Genomic DNA, 22,066 nt, shown 5'->3' on the forward strand with positions numbered 1-22,066 from the left:
AAGCACTCTACCACTGAGCCACCTTCCCAGCCCTCTCTTATATGTTCTTTATAGATATATACTATCATGTAAAATCAGTACTCGTGCATTTTAAATTTATCAAGAATTTTTTTACAGGAGGAATACTCAACTTCACTAAATGTCTTTGAAGCACATACTGCTGTATTATTTTAATGTATCATGATATTATATTAGCTTACATTCTATTTAGAATTTCTGCATCAGTATTCATAGCTGATAGTGGTAGAATGCTCGCCTTGAGCTGAAGAGCTAAGGGACAGAGCCCAGGCCCAGATTTCAAGCCCCTGGACTGACCAAAAAATAAAAAAAAAGAATATATGAGACATCAGGAAAACAAGAATTTGGGCTGCTAACAAAATCAGCAAAAGCAATATTGTTTATTTTCTTTTAAAATCAGCATTACTCTTTTGGTTGCCAGTGAATTTTGGATAGTTAATTTTCCCTGGACATACTGACCAAGAAAATTAGCCAAAGAATGATGAAGATTGATGTATTAACATTAGAAAAGGATAATGAATGATTGCACTGTTCCCTTAGAAAAGGATAATGAATGATTGCACTGTTCCCTTCATCCCGTTTATACTTTGTCTTACGTGGGTTAAATTTTCTTTTCTATGTATTGTCCCTTTTTTCTTTTGATCTCCACTGTTTTTCATTTTTGGAGAAAGATTAAATTGTTATCTTCTTAAAAGACTATCATGTCACTACTTTTTTAATTCTTTTTTTGGTCCAGTTATGGGGCTTGAACTCTGGGCTTGGGCACTGTCCCTCAGTTCTTCAGCTCAAGGCTAGCGCTCTACCACTTGAGTCACAGCGCCACTTCCGGCTTTTTTTTTCCTGCTTATGTGGTGCTGAGGAATCAAACCCAAGGCCTCAGGCATGCAAGGCAAGTGCTCTACCACTGAGCCACCTTCCCAGCCCCTACTTTTTAAATTCTTATACAACATAGTATGTGATTTTCAGCTCTTCTAGGCTGCAGTTCTGTTCCATGAACTTTCATTTTTAATCATCAGAATCTCCCCTGTCCTGTGATTCTCCTAATCTCTGCTAGGTAGGTGCTGCACCACTGGTGTCATGCCTTTGTCCTTTTGATTATTGTTTGGTTAAGGTCTTGTGCTTTTTTTCCTGTATCATCCTGGACTGTAACCCTCTGTGGCATGTCTCTGTGTTGTGGATGAGTTTGGTACTGGGGTAAGTTCAGTGTTGTATAACTGTATGTTGAGATGACCCACCACGTTTTAATTGCTTAAACAAAATTAATTTAGCTTTTAGTACAGCTGGGTTTTGTTTCAAACCATAGTTTTGCACTAACTTACATTGTATTCATTTTTATAGCTTACATTCTTTCAAATTTGTTTATTCCTAAAATGTGATGAATTCCATGGAATTATGTCAAAATATTGCCCGGATCATATTGATAATATCACAGCTGTCAAAATTCTTGTCCTGATGCTTTCTATTAAGAACCAGGTTGCTAGAAAGGTAATAGAATCTCCTCCTAGCATCGGGATAATGAAAATAAAATCCATCTTCCAGACTTTTACAGCGTTTGCTTAACTTTAACAATAATTAAAGAGTGTATTTATTTGATACCTTTTAAAATTAGAAAAAAATATATAAAAAATGGGAGACCGGTTTCTTCAACTATGAGTAAGAGGCTGAAGTGTTTTTTTTTAGTATAAATGTAAAGGACTCCTATGTAAGAGCTGAAAGAGAGTAAACTGAAATTTCTAAGCTTATGCATTTATAAAACCTTGTTTCACTTCTTTAGATTTAAGACTTTTAGAAACATTGCCTTCCATTGCATAGGTTCTTGTTTTCCTGTTTCTTGGGTCCTGATGATAGGAAGTGAAAGACCTGTTATTTTATTTATTAATGTAATTGGTTTGTTTTATAACATGAGAAAGTGATCTTACTTAAGTATTGTGAGAAATGCCTCTGTTCAAAATTTGAATTTTGGGGAAAGATGGCATCAGAAAGAATGAACCATCAGTAAGAGGAACCCCAGTGTGCGGAGTGCCAGCTGATGCCCCCTTGGTGGCCCTCACCTGGTGGCGGCGGGCTTCTCACTTCTGCCTTATTCGTCATTTGTGTTGTGTAGACGTACAAAGGACAAGCGATACTTGAAATGTTGACACAATGTATTTCTAGAAATTATAGATTTCAGAACTCTAACTTGTTTATTCAGGAGGAATGTGGTTTCCATGAGGAGGCTTTTTTCCAGCTGAGTCACATTGTATGCACTGGATCATAGTAATTAATCAATTATAGATGCATATGTGCCATCTGTAAGATACTTAAACACATGACTTTAGAAAGTTCTAGGGGCCTGTTTTGATTCACAATTATAAAATTATCGAATTATCTGTTCTTGTTGCATTTAAACTCAGATCCTTTTGATTTCCTTCCAGATTCATGAAAAATTGCACTACTATGAGAGACAGAGTCCTGTGCCCATTCTTCACAGTGCAGCAGCTTTGGCCGATGACGTAAGTGTGCCTTCCTGAGGGCATTGCATGTGTCTGCCACCGTGGAAGCCACCCCAGTGCCCACAGAGAAGTGTGGTCCCAGGAGAGAAAACTAGAAGTTGCACTGTTTCCAAAAGCCCCAGGCATTGCAAGTTTATGCTAATGATGTTATGTTGATTTCCATCTACTTTCTTGTTCTAAAATGGTACATGTAGCTACCCTCTATGCCTCTATGCCTTGAAGTTTTTAGACTTCAAAGTCGATGAGGAGAGAGAAACTGTCAGGCATTGGTATTCTGAGAAAAATCTCACACAAAGGGAATGTTTTGGAGAAATAAAGATAAATGAGATAGTTATATTGCTGACAGTACTAAAAAATGACAGGTACTAGGATAGGAATGAGGCCTATGTAAAAAGACAGAATAGTTTTAAAAAATGGATTATGAAGCATAGTGATGATTTATGGATATTAGACTTTTCCAAATTACCTTTTCTAACCAAAAAATACGTTTGAGAAGCAGTTGGCATTGATGGAGTAGTTAATTTCCTGTAGCTATAATTTTATTTTAAGCCTGGGAGAGGGGACTAACTTGCAGTTCCCACTGTTAAGTTTCGGCCTCGGATGAGTTGAGAGCACACCTGGATAAACTGTAAGAACACTCAGCTACACTCAAACTGTGCTTATAGGGTGTTGTGGTAGCTTAGGCCTGTAGCGTATTTGTTGATTTTAATTTTTTCTTTATTATAATTTTTACTTGTGATCATTATCTTTATTTTTCAAGTCAATGGTAATTCAGGTTAGTAAAGTATCAGAGTCATAAAATAACAGAAGAAAAACTGTCTTTAGTAGCTGATTTTCTTGGCTAGAAAATAAAGCGCATGTGATGTTTGAACAAGTTGTGCGTTGTTTAGTGTTCAGACATTTCCCTTGCATTTTTATTTACAGACATAAACAGGTTTTAGTGCCTACATTTAGTGAGGAAGCTTACTTTTTGCATTACAGAAACCAAAACTCTTGAAATGAAGGCAAATAAAGGTCTAAATATAGTTGCATGAGTAAACTTCAGTTGCAGTTTAAACCTACTTTAAAAAGGGATATATATTCAATATTTATATAATATATGAATATATATAATATTCAATATATATAACATTCAATATGTATTGAATATGATGACTGTATTCATATATCTATATATCTATCTATCTATATATATGTACAAAAATTGAACCAGTTAAGTTGAGGGGATAGGGTGGGCTTGGGAGAGATGGAGAATGATGGATGAAAGAGCCAATATTGATCAAGATGCATTGTATTTATAAACTGATGTCTTGAATTGAAACCCTTTTGTACAACTAAAGATAATTTTAAAAAGACGAAAATAGTTATTGCTGAAAGTTTTAAGGGGAACCATTTGTGTAAAAACCAGTGTAACTGAGTCCCAGTCATAATATAATATTTCTTTTTAAAAATTTAGAATCTCAGCCAGGGGCTATCACTCTGTGGTAGCGTGTATGAGGCCTTGGCATTTGAGTTTTAGCCTCAAAAAAAAAATACTATGTAATTACAATAAACCATAAAATGTCACCCAAGCAATGCATTTGATGTTAAAATGTATTATGTTTTAAGTGACTAAAGAATATGAAGAGCCCTTTATGTCTCTTTGTAAGTTAAACATTCTATTAAGGTAAAAGTGATTTTTTGGTAATTAATTAATGAATCTAACAATTTTCTCTGATTTCACTTTCTTTTAGAGAAAAGTCATTTTCTAGAGATAGAAACTATCATTTTCAACCTGGTAGGAACAATATAGGCAAGTGGACATTACATGGTATGTTTTACAAAGGGTTCTGAAGTAAAAATAAATCCATATATTCTGAATTATACATGGCATGCTTTTCTTACTATAAAATTTATATTATCTTTCCTATAGCCCCAAATTGAACAGAAATCTTTGTAGGAAGATCTCCTTTTAAGTTTTATCTTTATCTTTTATTGAAGATGATGATTGTATATATTTATGGGGTATAGGAGTGGTACTTTGATATGTGCATGCATGCACATGTGTATGCATACACACACAAATAATCAAGTCAAGATAATTAGCTTGTTCATTGTATCAAACATATATCATTTCTTTGTGGTGAGACTATTTAAAGTCTCCTGATATTGAACATGTGGCAGGTTGAAAATTCCAATCTTTTCTTTAGATAGAATCAACAAATGGGAATTCTTCATCATTAAATAGAGTCAGCATTTTTGGAACCAGAGTAGTTGTTAAACTGTTATGAGTTTATGATGAACTTAGCTTATATTTAAAAGACTTCTTAGTCTGTGTAAGTAAATATAATAAAAGTTTCAGGTCATTTACTCTTATTAGGACCATTCTATTTCTTTTTACTCCAGTGTTAAACAGCACAGCTACTGTAGGGTTTTGGAAACCCTGTGGATTTTACCACCTCATTGAGAAGCTCTCCAACTCTTTCTCTTTGTACATTGTCAAAGCTTGATCCAATCCTTTATTACAAATGGTCCTTTGTCTGCCTGCAAAAGACCGTTCCACAGATGAAGTGCTGTGATTTGCCCTCATGGCAGTAAATCTGAATGTGATCTGGCTGACATGATTATTTCAGCTGTGCCCAGCCAAGAACCTGGGCTTGGATCTGGTCTTTTGAGAGTTTGTGAAGACACACTGATTAATTTTCTTTCCTACTGTCTTGTCCTGTAACACTGGCGAGTAACAACCTCCGGCAAAATCGATTCTCACTTGTGACCCAGCACACTCACAGTGTTCTTGCTAAACATTACTTATGCCGATGTAATCTCCCTTGCAGCTGGCCGAAGAGCTACAGAACAAGCCATTAAACAGCGAGGTCAGAGAGCTGTTGAAACTGCTGTCAAAACCCAACGTGAAGGTGAGGACATGTTACCCCTGTAATAAATACCTTCCAAAAGGGCCACTTTCAGAGCTGTCAGATGAATTGTTCTAGGCATCAATTTTCAAGTGAATGTGCTTTCAACTAGTGTGCAGTATGCTAGTAGCCTATATCCTATTAAGGAAAAAGAGTAGAGTGTAAAAAAAAAATTATAATAAACTACCCAGGAGTTTAATTGGGGAGCTCAGATTTTGAATTGGGCAAATATAGTGTGGCTTTGAGGTCATTGTCCTTTTCAGTGAAGTTAAGCATACAGAATATGTGGGCCCCTGGTGACTCACACCTGTAATCCTAGCTATTCAGGAGGCTGACATCTGAGGATTGCAGGCAGGAAAGTCTGTGGGACTATTGTCTCCAATTAACCACCAGAAAACTAGAAGTGGAGCTATTGCTCAAAGTGGTAGAAAGCTAGCCTTGAGCAGAAATCCTCAGGGATAGCACCCAGGCCCTGAGTTAAAGCCCCACAACCAATCCCTCCCCACTCCCTACACCAAAAAGTACAGAATATACAACCTACTATTTTTTTTGTTGTTGCTTAGGTTTATTTCACATGGTCAGTTAATGATATTCAAGTTTTTAAATAAATGAATCTGTTTCCACTGTTTCACATTGTCCATCTTTTTCCCCTCATCTCCCAGTTGTCTGTCCCTCTTACAATTTATATTTCAAAATGGCTTTCTACTGTATAGAACAGAGCAGTTTTCTGGTGTAAAAGACCTGTAACTTATTAGTAGAAAGACTCATTCTTCTCTTCCCACTTCTTCCCAAGCTTGTGTCTTGTTTGTTTTTCAAATGTAATTAGTTTAGAAGAAGGGATTTCACAGTTCTCCTACTCTTGTTCTAAGATGATTCATGATTAAAATCCTATAGCAATTTTGGACCTGGCGGTGTTACAGTTGTATAGAAAACAGTATTTCATCAGTATTCTGTATTTTCATATGATCCTTTATCTAATATGATTTACAGGCAAGCGTATATAGAATGTTGAATGGCAATTTCTGCCTGGATGCAAAGTGATTATTTAAGGGTAATTGATTTGTTGTGACTCAGAAAGTTAAATTTTAGTTTTGAAAGAACATGGATCAATGTAGAGCAGAAAAGTTTCTTGATATTGAAGACAAAAGATATTAAAAAGCTAGGCTCCTAGAAGATCTCCAAGGAGATTTTTAGGCAGAGGATGCTCTGAAGATTTCTTCTTCTTCTTCTTTTTTTTTTTTTTTTTGGTCAGTCATGGGGCTTGAACTCTGGGTCTAAGTGCTGTCCCTCAGCTTTTCAGCTCAAGGCTAGCACTACAGTGCCACTTCCGGTTTTCTGGAGGTTTATTGGAGATAAGAGTTTCACAGACTTTCCTGCCTGGGCTGGCTTTGAACCCCAATCCTCAGATCTCAGCCTCCTGAGTAGCTAGGATTACAGGCATGAGCCGGCTCTTCATTTGGTCTTAGACTGTGTGTAAGAAGTTCCTATCAACCAGACAGAGTGCAGTGGACTGTGAGAAGCTTTTTAGGTTCATCTGAGATTATTGTTGTGGTTCAAAAGCACAAGAAATTGAAGTGGAATGTTTTAGACTAGAACACAAGACAAAGTAGATCATTTTAATGTCCCGTTCAACAGTGAGGTAGAATAGCTAATAATAAATCATACTATAGGAAACTGGCATTCCATTTCCTCTGGAACTTAAAGGGTATTATGAACATCCATGGCATGAAATCTTATAGTAATAAAATAGGTCATGTCCATTATATGGTAAATATTTTAGATGAATCTTTTATTCTTCACATTTATGTAGCAAGATGAGTAAAGTATGGGCGAGGAGTTTGCATGAAACATTGTCAGGAGGCAGTGGCAATGTTTAGTTATCCAGTCTTGGGAGGAAAGTATGTTTCTTCTACTTTTTCATTATTTTGTTTTGTGGTACAGGGTTTTAAACTTAGGTCCTATTCTTGCTAAGCAAGTATTCAAGAGTTTGTTTTTGGACAGTGTTACCTTTGCTCTCTCCCATTTTTCCCTCCCTTTCCCATCCACAAGTTGTTCATTTTCAACATAGTATCCAATGAGGTACCACTGCTGCATTTGTTTATCCTTTGTCCCTCCATTTCTGTGCCTCCCCGTTTATCCTTTGTCCCTCCATTTCTGTGCCTCCCCTTACCGTCCCACAAAGACATATAAATAAACAAATAGAACAAAAATAAAAGAAAACAAAAACAGCAGAAAAGATAAAAAACCTCATTTCCATTTCCTAGAGATCATTTCAGTAAATATTATTGTACATGATCAGATGCACATAGACATGTGCCTTTCTTTCTGCTATTTTATTTTGAATATTTGATTCACTATAATGAAACAGGACCCAAGATATACCTCCAAAATAATATTAGAGGTTTCTTATCAAACACACTCAGATATATACAACCAAATACACAGTGGCTGTGTGAAGAAAATGCATGTATTCTGCAAATATGCTGTTTGTTTTTAAAATGTTTTATGATTTTCCTAATTTGTCACTTGATATCTTAATTCATTCTTATTGAATAAGAATATATTGAATATCTATTGTATATAAACTTATAGATGATTATTAGATTAATTGACTTAGATTTAATTAATTAGATTTAATTAAGATTTCTGAAGGTGGTAGAAGAATTGCTGGCAAGTGTAGAACACATAAGAGGAATGCTAAATCCATATTTGTAAAGCTATACAGGCATTGAGTTTAGATCTGAAGGTTGAATTTGAGGTAACCACGGGAGGGGAGTGGGTAGGAGTGGGAGATGAAGAATATGTTTTTAGGCAGTGTGACTAGCAGGTGAAGTGTCACAGAGACTTTAAAGGAATAAAATTTGAAGAGGCGGAATAAGTTCATTGCCACTAGTTGCCTGCAAAAGAAGAGGAAGCAAGAGTTTGAAGCAGGTCATGGTCACCAGAATTTTGAGCAGAGCTTGTCCAGCATTATTATGAATAGCCTTTCTTTCTCTTTCAATGGTTGTCTTAGGTTGATGATAAATTATATGGTCACCCTAGTTGTGGATTTCATCCTAAGTGCAATGGAAAGCTATTGAAATAATTTAATTATGGAAGTGATACAGTTACCTCTAAATGGAATACGGAGCAGTTTTCCCCCCTGGTGGAGCCTAGTAGAGGATGGGAGGAATGTGACTGGAGGAATGCCAGTTTGGATTTTGTGGAAATAATTCAAGTGAAATGTGATTGTGGCCTTGTTAAAGGGAGGGAGACATGGATCATTGTGAGGTATAACTTGAACACACAGTGCTAGGATAATGGGCTACTATTTGGGGGAAAAATAAGAAAAATAAAAACAGGAATGAATTTCAAATATATGAAATGTAAAAAATTGAACTAAAATATTAGCAAGAAAAAAGGGGGGGGGTAGGCTAGGAGGTGGCTCAGTGGTAGAGTGCTTGCCTTGCATGCATGAGGCCCTGGGTTCAATTGCTCAGCACCATATAAGCAGAAAAAGCCAGAAATGGCGCTGTGGCTCAAGTGGTAGAGTGCTAGCCTTAAGCTGAAGGGCTGAGGGACAGCGCCCAGGTACAGAGTTCAGGCCCCACCCACCAAAAAGAAAAATATTATCAGGGTTGGATGTATTAGTCAGAGGAAGTATACTTGCCTAGTATGTATGAGTCCCAGCGTTTGACCTAGCATAGCAAAAACTAAAAAGAATATGTGTATGGGGATGGGAAGGTGGCTCAGTGGTAGAGTGCTTGGCTTGCATACATGAGGCCCTGGGTTCGATTCCTCAGCACCACATAAATAGAAAAGGCCAGAAATGGTGCTATGGCTCAAGTGGTAGAGTGCTAGCCTTGAGCTGAAGAGCTGAGGGACAGTGCCCAGGCCCAGAGTTCAGGCCCCACAATCGACCAAAAAAAAAAAAGAATATATATGTGTGTGTGTGTGTGTGTGTGTGTGTGTGTGTGTGTGTATATATATATATATGTATATATATGCATATATATGTGTTTGTGTGCATATATAGACATATATACATATATATCCACACATATATATTATGTAGAAAATAGTTATATGATCATGAGATAGAGAAGTACTTGCAAGCATAGATGAACACAGACACCCATAAAAGTGAGCCACCAGTGCCCATGCCTGTAATCCTGGCTACTCAGGCAGCTAAGATCTGAGGATCATGGTTTCTGTCAGTCTGAGAAAGAAAGTCTGTGAAAGTCTGTGAAACACTTATTTTCAATTAACCATCAAAAAGTTGGAAGTGGAACTGTGGTTCAAGTGGTATAGTACCAGCCTTGAGCAAAATAAGTTTAGGGACAATGCTCAAGCCTCAGTACTGACACCAAAGGAAAAAAATACTAAATGAAAATAATTTATAATACTTGTCCTTAGTAAGGCATGTAGTTTATTATTTGCATTTTAATTTTACCTTGGACAAACTTATGTTTACAGAAGTGAATAGATAACATGTTTCTAATTCAAACAACGAGACAGTGGGAAACAGTACCTGCATTGGTTTTTAGTTAGGGTAAGGTTCTTAATATGCTAAAAACTCAGTTTCTTCCATGAACTGTGCATTCATATACCTAGAGGGTATATGAATTGTCTGCAGTACATTATAGATGATTATTAAATGTGCATTTTCCCATATAAACAGGATCATAGAATGCACTACTTTGTCATTTTTGTTTTTAACATTTTGATATGTTGCAGACTGCTCCCTGGATCAACATATTATCTGTTTAATTTGTCCTGAGGCAGGAAGATATTGTGAGCTCAAGAATCTGGGGTCAGCTCAGTAGTATAACAAAACCATGTTTCATAAGTGACATGGAATTGGGAATGTTTTTATGTTTTTCTGTGTGTTGGAATAGTATAAATAACATAAAAATCTAATACGTAGCCATCTGGTTCTAGGTCCATCTCAGGATGGATGGGGGGATTTAGCAGGTTTGTGTGAAGTGAAGGATTTTAGCTGATTTCTAACCTTTCTTTCTGGATTTTTAAAATGAATTTTTCTGAAAAATGTAACATTACTTGCAGATATATTGGAATAGTGTTAGGCATTTTTTCCTCTTACTTGATTGCTATCTACAATTCAGCCTTATTTCTCCATACTGCTAATGTATACATTGTCTCTCTTTATTTGCTTGTGGTACATAATGAATCTTGACTATTTACCCAGTTCCTAAAAATAAAATAGCTATATCTTTATCTTATCAATTCTGTTTTTATATTTATTTTTGTCTATATCTTCCTTCAGATTATTTTTATTTTTTCCTATTTGATTTTTTCAGTTGAGTACTTTGCATATAGATTTTATACTTGTTGAATGATAAAAGCCTAAGAGTAAATACGCTTATGTCCTGTTGGCACTGACATTTACTTCTCAATATCTATAGTGAGTTTTGATCCTTTCCCAGTCTGACTTAATTTGCTGAGTTTTGCGGATTTTATTTTATTGATTGATGCCAAAACTAGAGCTTGAACTCGGCACTTTATTGTTGAGTCACCTTCAGCTCAATTAATACTTTCTCACTTTTAAGACATGACAAAAAATAGTTGTGTACAGATTTGCAATTAAATGTAATTAATTGCAAAGGTATCACTGTGAATAGGGCAGACATAAGATAAACACTACAATTAATTATAGCATTAAGTATTTAGTATGGAACAGGCTTTTTTGTCAAGAACTCTCATGGGTTATCTCTGGGATGAAACCTTAGTACTTGCTAATACTATTTTCAGTGCTATGGAAATTAAAATTCCAAAGCTTTCCCCTGTTTCATCTCAGGAAGTCTGAAGGCTACAGATAAGGACCACTATTTCAAGCCTTAATCTCTATCTCCTACCTGGGGAGCCAAAAGTATCTCTACATCTTTTCCTCCATCTCTCCTTACTGTATCCTATTATAATAAGATAAATGCTTGAAATAGTGAAAGAAGAACCAAAAAGCCTTGCATCCAAAAACTAAAGCAGACCTGTAATCAGCATGTGTATGTATGTCTATGTGTGTTTGTGCCTCTGTGTGTGTCTGTGTGTGTGTTGTGTAATCAACAAAGAATGCTACTTGGCCTTTCTTACTGATGGATGAACCTTTGTCTCTAGTAGACATCATTATGCTTGAAATATAGGGTTCCCAGTAAATTGAAGTCAATGGAAATTATTAAAAGTTCAGAATTTGTGTTCCATTATTAGTCTTAAATCTCTTCCTGTGGGATACTTCAGTACATTCATATGGCCTTAAAAATTTCCCTTCATGTTCTATAATTTTTAATAGTATAAACATGTGATCATTTCTCTTATTAGCCATCTATTGCTTCTGAAGAGTGCTGATACCTTTGTCTTACTGACCTTAAGTCTCTAATGATGTGGACAACTTGTCATTATGTAATAGTAGCCTTACTTGAGAACTATCGAAGATTTCCAAAGAAACATGAATTGATCAGCTACCACATAAAAACTATGCTGCCTAGTCAGCAATATCTACAAAATTCAATATTGCTGTTAAGATTTTGAAGTCTAGAAGAGCAGTGAAGAACAAAAGAAGGAAGAAATGATGAGAAAGCTAGGGCTGAGGTGGCTACTCCAGGAGCCTAGAAATAAGGACCACTCTTCAGTCTCAAATTACTGTAGTAAAGACAAATTAACCTGTGTAGTATCATCCAGAGGCTTATTTGATAAGCCAGTAAAGTGTCACCATCCGTAAAACATAGTGTCATAATTTAGGTTAGGGAAACTGGTGGATAGTGTGTGTGTGTGTGTGTGTGAGAGAGAGAGAGAGAGAGAGAGAGAGAGAGAGAGAGAGAGAGAGAGAGATTGAGATTCCTGGGGCATGAACTCAGGGCCCGGGCGGGCCTGGATGCTGTCTCCTGAGATATCCTCTCCTTCTCCCCCAGGCAAAGCTAGGGCTCTACCACTTGAGCCACAACTCCACTTTTATCTTACTACTATTATTTTTTGGAAGTTCATTGGAAATAAGAGTCTCATGGGCTTTCCTGCTCAGGCTGGCTTCTAACTACTATCTTCCGATCTCAGCCTCCTAAGCAGTTAGGATTATAGGTGTGAGCCACTGGTGCCTGGCAGTACTTTTTTTTTGGGGGGGGGTCCAGTCCTGGGGCCTGAACTCTGGGCCTGGGCGCTGTCCCTCAGCTCTTCAGCTCAAAGCTAGCGCTCTACCACTTGAGCCACAGCACCACTTCCGGCTTTTTTCTTTTTGCTTATGTGGTGCTGAGGAATGGAACCCAGGGCCTCATGCATGCAAGGCAAGCGCTCTACCACTGAGCCACCTTCCCAGCCCCCTTGCAGTACTTTTTAAAATTGTGTGTGTATGTGTATGTGTGTGCTAGTACTTGGGGTTGAATGCTGAGCATCACATTCTCGCTTGACTTTTTTGCTCAAGGCTGGTATGCTACCACTTAACTCATACCTCCACTTCCAGATTTTTGTTGGTTAATTGATGATAAAAAAATGTCATATTTGTTTTCTTAGGCTGGTTTTAAACCTGGATCCTCAGGTCTGAGCCTTCTGAGTAGCAAGGATTACAGTTGTGAGCCATTGGCACCAGCTAGATTTTTTTAAAATATAGTTTTATTGTTATTAGTAAGATGTTGTACAGAATAGTTACCATTTCATAAGTTAGGTAATGAGTATATTTCATTTTTGGGGCAAAGTTACCCCTTCTTTCACTTAGATTTTGTTTTTAAGCACTGTTTGGCCTTTTAATCCTTTTTTTCCTTATTGTCAAGGTGATATACAGAGGGGTTACAGTTATATAAGTAAGGTAACGAGTACATTCCTTGTCAAACTTGTTACGCCTTCCCTCATTTTTCTCCTACTTTACCTCACTCCTAGATTTTTTTTTTAAGGCAACAAAATAAAAGTATTTTTTGTAATTTTTCAGCTTTCCAAAACAGTCACTGACTAGAAATTACTCACAGTCTAACCATGCAGGATGAATGAGTCTTCATTAAAGCTTCTGAAAGGGAAAAGTTAAGCTTCCTTCTGGAGGGATTTATCAATGTTATTCATCCTTACGAGCTGGACACTTAATTCTGTGGACCCGACAGATACTTAGAAGGTAGTGTTGACTCCAGGGGGTCCTAGACAGTGAGTGTCTGTGAGCTCGATGAGTTTCAAGGCCCAGTGTTCAATTTCCTGCAGATTCTTTAGAACTACAGGTAAACCCATCAGTTGTGATGGTTGGTTAAGGCATATGGAAACACAATTTTATTTAAGTATTGCCTTTTGGAAGAAAAATCTGTATATTGAAGAATAAAAATTACCACAGTTAAAATAGGAACATGGAATGTAAAAATGACTTTCTTGTCCCAAATAAAAATGTTACTGGCCAGCAGTATTTGTAAAGTAAAGCTATTACAATGATGAATTTGAAGTCAGGCACTGGTGGCTTCCAAGACTCTATCTTAACCAATACTGGACACTTTATCATACAGAGAGGGATGTGTAAATATGATTATCATAGTCCAGGGTATTTGTGCAGTATTCAGGAGGCTGAGACCTGAGGTTCATGGTTCAAAGCCAGTCAGGTCAAGAAAGCTTGTCAAGACTCTTACTCCAATAAATTGGAGTTTTGGCTCAAGTGGCAGAGCACTAGCCTTAAGCAAAGACTCTGAAGGGCAGCATTTGTGCTCTGATGCCAGGACCAACACACTCCCCCCCCAAAACCATGGCTAGCGTTGTGGCTCAAGCAGGAAAACATCTGCCTAGCTAGTAGAAAGCTCTGTATTTCGGACCCTAGTACTGAAAAGAAAAAAAAGCCTCTGTGTGTGTGTGTGTGTGTCTACCATTAAGCTTGGCATTGTAGCATGGCAGCAACAATACACAGATGAATAAGTATGAATGTGTTCCAATAAAACTTTATCAAGAAAACATGTGGCATGGTTTTCCAGTCTGATTAGTCTAGAAAAGTGGAGACAATTTTTTAGATACATTTTGAAAGTTAGGGTAGTAGACTATGTATTTGATGTTGGGGAAGCACTTGAGAGGAGAGGGGACATCTCAAGGATGGTTTCTGGGCTCCAGGCTTTAATAACCTGTGGGTCATGGTGATGATGCTAGTTAGGGAATGAGAAAGCAGAAGATCCAAAACTAATTTGCCTAAATAGTGATATGCCAGGTTCTAGGTTCTCTATCATCTATAATAATATTATATCAATGCTTCGTGTTTTACCTCCACAGTCATAAGTCAAAATGCTACTTTTGTATACACAATCACATGAAAAATTAAAATGAGAATACAAAGAGTCAATAGTATTGATCAGTTTTATTTTCTGCTGATGGGAGAAAAATACTAAAGAAGGAAATTTTGTACCTGTCCTAGGACTTGAACTTAGGACCGGGTGCTATCCCTGGGTTTTCCTTGCTCAGTGCTAGCTCTCTACCACTGAGCCACAGCTTAACTTCTGGCTTTTTGGTGGTTAATTGGAGATAAGAATCTCAGACTTTTCTGCCCAGGCTGGCTTTGAACTTCAATCCTCAGATCTCAGCCTCCTGAGTAGCTGGGATATCAAGCATGAGCCACTAATGCCCAGGTAAAAAAAGTATTTTTGAGTATAAAATAAATCAAATATATCAATCGTCTCAAGCTCCCATTGGCTCATTCCCAGCATGTTGATAGCTGTATACACTTTCTCTTCCAACTGCTCACCTCATCCTACTTTATTGAATAAAGCAGGAAATACACAGAGGGGCTGGGGTGTGGATTCTGTGAGTCAGTGCCCTTGGAGAGGGAGGTGCAGCTAAGTGGGGCTGTCTTCCTTTGCACTTGTGCCACTCCCCAACTGTGTGTAAGAGGTCCTTTTCCAAGTAGTGTCTTATTACCATTAGTATATTAACTTGCGATCATAGGATTTTGATTTTATTTATACTTTGATATATTTGGGGTTTTGTATTTTATTAATTTTTTATCAACTTTTGCATTTTATAGGCTTTGCTCTCTGTTCACGATACAGTGGCTCAAAAGAATTATGATCCTATATTGCCCCCTATGCCTGATGATATTGATGAGGAGGAGGACTCTGTGAAAATAATCCGTCTGGTTAAAAACAGAGAACCACTGGTGAGATTGATCTACGTCTTATGTGTACATATGAGTAAATATCATGATGTATCCATATTGGACAGCCTCATATCACCTTACTTCCTTTGTGTCTTCATATTTTATATTTGTATGTAGAGGACACAATTTGAAATTAATATGAAGCCAAATAAAATAACAGGCATTCTGTTATTAATGGCAGTGATTTTGAAAATATAGGCATAAGCTATCAGCATCCAGCTGTTTCCATGTTTTTACTCTATCTCATTTCATTATTTTTTTTTTTTTTGTCGGTCATGGGGCTTGAACTCTGGGCTTGGGCGCTGTCCTTGGGCTCTTCAGCTCAAGACGAGTGCTCTACCACTTGAGCCACAGCGCCAATTCTGGTTTTCTAGTAGTTTATTGGAGATAAGAGTCTCATGGACTTTCCTGCCCACGCTGGCTTTGAACCTCGATCCTCAGATCTCAGTCTCCTGAGTAGGATTACAGGCGTGAGCCACCTGTGCCCGGCTCATTTCATTAATTTTTTAAAAGTTGTTTTTATTTTCTCTAGATGAATGTCCTTATTTCCTACAGTGCAGTGGACAAATCTACTCAGGAATGCTTTTGTGATTGTTTTATTTTGTTTGGAAGGGAGCTACCATTAAAAAGGATGAGCAGACTGGGGCAATCATTGTGGCTCGAATCATGAGAGGAGGGGCTGCAGACAGGAGTGGTAAGTGATGGACAAGTCATATTGTTTAGAAAGCAACAGGTCCAGTACATAATTTGAAGGATAACAACCTTCTGTTCTAATACAGTGGAACAAATAGTATGACATGTTTTCTGTCAGAATTCAGGAACCTGTATAAATCAATGACTAACTTTTATGTGTTGTCATTTTATACACAAGCTTGTGAAGCTGTAGTAAGATCTATTTCAATGTTTCTTTTTTTTTTTCTTTCATTCTTTTCTGTGTGTGTGTGTGTGTGGTGCCAATATTAACTCAGGGGCTTGTGCTCTCATTTGACTTTTTTTTGGTCAAGGCTGGCACTCTTTCACTTTTCAGCCTTTTTTTTTTTTCTTACTAATTGGAGATAAAGAGTCTCATAGACTTTTTGGCCCAGGCTTTCTTCGATCCTTAAATCTCAGCTTCCTGGGTAGATAGGATTACATAAGCTACTACTACCTAGCTGTTTCAATGTTTCTGATTTTAAAAATACTGGTAAAACTGTGCAGCCTTAAAAGCAGATTTACTATTCTAAGTAAAGATGTTGGTACTGTGTTTTGCCAGCCGTTCTTGATTCACTGTCACAGGTGCAGATTCCAATGCTCAAGAAGTCTGAAAGTTGCTTTTTTCATCCTTAATCTATTAAGGAAACTAATGATTCTTTGATTATGGAAACAATCACAAATTACAGTTTCTTTTTGTATGTAGCATGCAGATTTCCTGAATTTGTATTTTTTAAACTTTTTTATAAAGGTGATATACAGCGTGAATTTGTATTTTTCAGGTCTTATTCGTGTTGGTGATGAGCTTAGGGAGGTGAATGGGATACCAGTGGAGGATAAGAGACCTGAGGAAATAATACAGATCTTGGTAAGAAGTAAATTAATTTTACACCTGCAGTGAAAATAAAATTAGATCATAGTATTTCTGGTTCTTCAGATTGGGCATGAAATGTATAGGATTTGCAGTCTAGTCTTTAAATCCCACCTCCCATCACTCAGTTCTTAGTCCCGATTTGTACCCCAGGGTTTTGTTTACAGAATAAAATAAGAATTAAATGTCTCCCAGATTCATTTTGAGGATTAAAGGAAGTGATGTAGATAAAGAATTTAGGTATTAATAGATTGTACCTGCAGTGCTTTTGGTGATGTATCATCTCTCCTCCTCCTGTTCTCTGTACTTCATGCTAGCAATTCTAAGTATAAAAATAGTCATAGTAATTTAGATCTGAGGAGACTTAAGTTGTTCTAGACCTGGGTAGTATTTATTCAGTCAACATTAGTTTGTAAGGACGACATGGAGAATGGGTCCTTTTTTTGTCTGAAAATGTAAACCTATAATGAAAATTGGATCTGAGTATCTGAAAATAAAAATGGGTATCTGAAGGATTGGATGTCTTGGGTTGGAGGTATGGTGCAAGTGGTAGAGCACCTGAATAAGAATGAATATTCTGGGATGTAAAAACTTTTTTTTTTCTTTTGGTGCTGGTCCTAGGGCTTGAGCTCAGAGTCTGGACATTGTCTTTGAGCATTTTTGCTCAAGACTAGCACTCTACCATGTGAGCCACAGCTCCACTTCAGCTTTTTGGTGATTAATTAGAGATAGAGTTCCACTGATTTTCTTGCCCAGGCTGGCTTCTCACTGTGATCCTCAGATCTGAGCCTCCTGATTAGCTAGGATTACAAGCAGGAAACAAGCATCCAGTTTAAAAGTTTTCTAATTCAGTGTAATTTCCATCAAAATTCCAGTGGCATTCTTCAGAGAAATAGAAAAGGAATCCCAAAGTTCATTTGGAAGCACAGAAGTTCCCAAATTGCCAAGTTAATTTTGAACAAAAAGAATATTGTTGGAGATATAGTTCCTGACTTCAAGTTGTAATGTAGAGCCATTGTAATAAAACCAACATGACACTTGTACACACAGATATATAGACCAACATGATTGAATACCCAGAAATAAACCCATGCAACTATAGCCATTGATCTTGAACAATACAAACATGGTGGAGGAATAACAGCATATTCAGCACATGGCATTAGGAAAACTGGATATTTACATGCAGAAGTCTGAAACAAAATGCTTTCATAATGTACCAAAATCAACTCAAAATAGATGAAAGACTGAAGCTTGGATATTACTGTAGAAAAACACTAGCAGATATAGACATGGGCAATGTGTTTCTGACAAAAGGGCTTCAAATCCCTCAAGAAATTAGAGCAACAATTGACAAATAGGATTCCATCAAATTAAAAAGCTCTGTATAGCAAAGGAAACAATTACCATATGAAGAGACAGCTTACAGAATGGGAGAGTATCTTTGCCAGCTATTCATCTGGCTATTAATCTCAAAAATATAAATAGAATTCAAAAAATTAAGAACAAACCATCCAGTTAATAAGTGAGCAAATGAATACTTCTCAAAGAAGTACCCTTATCTTAAAGATACCACTAATAACTCCTAACTGTGCTAACAGTTTACTTAAGGACACTACTATTATTGACAGAAGCAAAATTGGAGCTATAAAACAACTAATTTCAGGGCTGGGAAGGTGACTCAGTGGTGGTAGAGTGCTTGCCTTGCATGCATCAGGCCCTGGGTTTGATTCCTTAGCACCACATAAGCAGAAAAAGCCAGAAGTGGTGCTGTGGCTCAAGTGGTAGAGCGCTAACCTTGAACTGCAGAGCTGAGGGACAGCGCCCAGAGTTCAAAACAAAACAAAACAAAAACAAAAGAACTGTCAACATTTTAGTTTAATGTACTTTCAATGGTTTTTTAAAAAATCTAAGTGCATCGCGTAAGAGTTGGATGGTTATATTTTTTTAAAAAGGTACTATGCCATTTGGGGGAAAACAAATGGAACTAGAAGTTATTATGTTAAGTAAAATTAGACAGACTCAAAAAACAAGTATGGAATGTTTTTCTCATATGTGGAATATATATATGTATATACATGTGTGTCAATACATCTATGTGTGTGCGTATATATACACAAACATACACATAGATGAGAGTCTGTTTGGGGGGATCTGTAGGAGGGAGAAGGGAAAAATGGAAGAAGGGAGTGAATATAGTAAGTACATTACATGCGTGCATGAAACTAGCCCAGAAGCCATTCAGATTGTTCAAAAAAAGATGAAAGCGGTGGATGAGTGAGAAGAAAGTACTAGAAGAGTGAAGATGAGCAAAATACATTACATGTATACAGAAATTTCACAAAGAAACATTTTTGTACAAGCAATATATGCTAGCAATTAAAATAACTTGTAAGCTAAGACTATAATAAAAGCTTCCTACTGCCTAGACTTGACCAAAGTGTGGGAAAGTAGCTGTGGTTGTATATTTTTGGTGATGGGAGAAAATAATATGGATTTTTTAAGCAGCCATTTGAAACTCAAAATTTTGAATGTTTATATTTTCTTTTGGGGACTGTCCTGGGGCTTGAACTCAGGGCCTAGGTGCTATTTCAGAGCTTTTTCTTTCAAGGCTAGCACTGAGCCACAACTTCACATCTAGCTTTTTGGAGGTTAATTGGAGATAAGAATATGTGGACTCTTCTATCTGTTCTGGCTTTGAACCACAATCCACAGATCTCAACCTCCTCAGTAGCTAGGTGTGAGCCACTGGTGCCCAGTGAATGTCCATATGTTTTAATGAAGTAATTCAATTATTGAAAATTGACCCTATGGAAATAACTTAGCAAATATATTTAAGCAAAATATTTTGTAGAGGTTTGGAAACCATTGAGAAGGTTGGATTGACCATTCATCCTACTGATAACTTACTGGCAGGCAGTCACAATAGGGGACCGTATAGTCCCTCACTATATATATGTGGCTTTACTATATTGCGAATTTTTTGTGTTTTTTTTGTTTTTGGTCAGTTGTGTGTCTTGAACTCTGGGCCTAGGTGCTGTCCCTCAGTTCTTCAGTTCAAGGCTAGTGCTCTACCACTTGAGCCACAGTGCCACTTCTGGCTTTTTTCTGTTTATGTGGTGCTGAGGAATCAAACCCAGGGCCTCATGCATGCAAGGCAAGCATGCTACCACTGAGCCACCTTCTTAGCCCTTGTATTGCGAGTTTTTTGAAGAGAAAAGAAAAGTAAATATTGATCCTTCACCTATCATGGTGTGAAGTTCCAAAGACCCCCGTAAAGTAGCAATAAGTGAACTGCGATGTAGCAAGGGGCACTTTATAACACTGCTATTTTGCCAAAGGTGAGGGATCACTGTGTAGATGACTAGGTGATTATGTGACTTAATAATAATATACTCATCATTGTTAACTTTCATTGAACCCTTAATGACACTGTTGTAAAGGGTTTAACTTCCACTTGAGAAACACCTATACAACTAGAGTTAATTATAGAGGAGATTTTGCTTTGTCTATCTGTGGAGTTTAGTATTAGATGAATTCTTAAGATTTCTGAATTAGCCTTATGATATAAGCAATAATGATATTTTCATTTCATAATAACAATATTGCCATTAGAATTTACATTCAGTCTGTTTATCTTTGGAGTCTAATATGTTTATACTCATCAACCAGAATATAATACACAAAAGTGTTTTTACTATTTTTTCCTGATGGACATTAGCACTAAATGAATCTTATCTTTATAGCTATAATACTGACAAAAAAGGATTTTTATCTCTAAAACCATGGATGCTGATTATGAAATGTAATAGCCTGATTTTTGGACCTTATCTTAGTCATTTTGACATTATGTTTATTTAAGGCACTATTTGTATTTTGTACTTTTGTTTTGAGTTAACTTGACATGGATATAATCATATTCATTTGTATGTTAAAATAAACAGGAAGTAAAAAAGTGAATATAGTGGCTAATAGTTTTTAACTTGACAAACTTGAGACCCTTGTGACATTACTGGAACATCTACAAAAGGAATTTTATGGTTTGGTCTAACCATAGTAATTCCAGGCTTGTAAATTCTTAGATGTGTTTAACTTTCTCCTTCTTATATCTTACTATTTTTGATTCCGCTTTTTAAAAATGATTCTCTATTTTCTCTGCTACCAGGCTCAGTCTCAGGGAGCCATTACATTTAAAATAATACCCAGCATCAAAGAAGAGACACCATCTAAAGAAGGCAAGGTTAGTCACTGCTTAAAGATACTTTTTGTAGGTGAGGGGAAATAATGTTTTTTTTTTCTTAAATCTTGGTTGTACCCATGTAGGCCGTTTCATTTTTTTTTCTTTCTGTTACTCTTTCTGCAATAAAATCTCCTTCTAGATGTTTATCAAAGCCCTTTTTGACTATGACCCTAATGAGGACAAGGCAATCCCATGTAAGGAGGCTGGACTTTCCTTCAAGAAGGGAGATATTCTTCAGATTATGAGCCAGGATGATGCAACGTGGTGGCAGGCGAAGCATGAAGGTGATGCCAACCCCAGAGCCGGCCTGATCCCCTCAAAGCACTTCCAGGAAAGGTGAGCTACTGGCTGGAAGCAGTGGTCTTTCTTCCAGTGACCTTTTGTTCTCTGCAGAATATTGTTCCAGAATGACTGTGATTAAATGAGCTCTAAAACCCTGCTTTTGAATTCATCATCCCTTGGGTTTGGATTTCTGTTTTGTCTAAAGTATAAAGAACGATAAAAAAAAATAATGTGACTACCAGGTCATCTTAGGTTTTTGTTATGAAGCAAATGGAAAAAATGGCATATTAATATCAGAATTCATGTTGAGGTGAAAGGTAGGAAAAAATAAGTCATTTTAGTAGGAAGAGAAATATACAAAAATTTGTAAGTTGGAGCCAGACCCTGATAGCTCATGCCTATAATCTTAGCTACTCAAAAGGCTGAGATAGGAGGATTGCAGTTTGAAGCTAGCCCACGCAGCATGACTCTATTTTCTCTAATTAACCACCGAAAGCC

General features: G+C 36.9%; 1 protein-coding gene across 1 annotated transcript in view; it reads left to right on the forward strand.

Annotated features, from left to right (window-relative positions):
• Positions 1 to 1,410: 1,410 nt before the first annotated feature.
• The window catches only part of Mpp7 (membrane protein, palmitoylated 7 (MAGUK p55 subfamily member 7)), an 80,487-nt gene continuing 59,831 nt past the window's right edge, over positions 1,411 to 22,066 (forward strand). Inside the window, exons 1-8 of the mRNA XM_013014581.1 lie at positions 1,411 to 1,503; positions 2,433 to 2,510; positions 5,324 to 5,404; positions 15,354 to 15,485; positions 16,098 to 16,179; positions 16,958 to 17,043; positions 21,212 to 21,286; positions 21,426 to 21,622. Of these exons, the coding sequence (XP_012870035.1) occupies positions 1,411 to 1,503; positions 2,433 to 2,510; positions 5,324 to 5,404; positions 15,354 to 15,485; positions 16,098 to 16,179; positions 16,958 to 17,043; positions 21,212 to 21,286; positions 21,426 to 21,622 (824 nt within the window). The remainder of the gene's footprint in view (positions 1,504 to 2,432; positions 2,511 to 5,323; positions 5,405 to 15,353; positions 15,486 to 16,097; positions 16,180 to 16,957; positions 17,044 to 21,211; positions 21,287 to 21,425; positions 21,623 to 22,066) is intronic.

The sequence above is a fragment of the Dipodomys ordii genome, unplaced genomic scaffold (assembly GCF_000151885.1).
Source record: "Dipodomys ordii isolate 6190 unplaced genomic scaffold, Dord_2.0 Scaffold24, whole genome shotgun sequence".
Classification (NCBI taxonomy): domain Eukaryota; kingdom Metazoa; phylum Chordata; class Mammalia; order Rodentia; family Heteromyidae; genus Dipodomys; species Dipodomys ordii.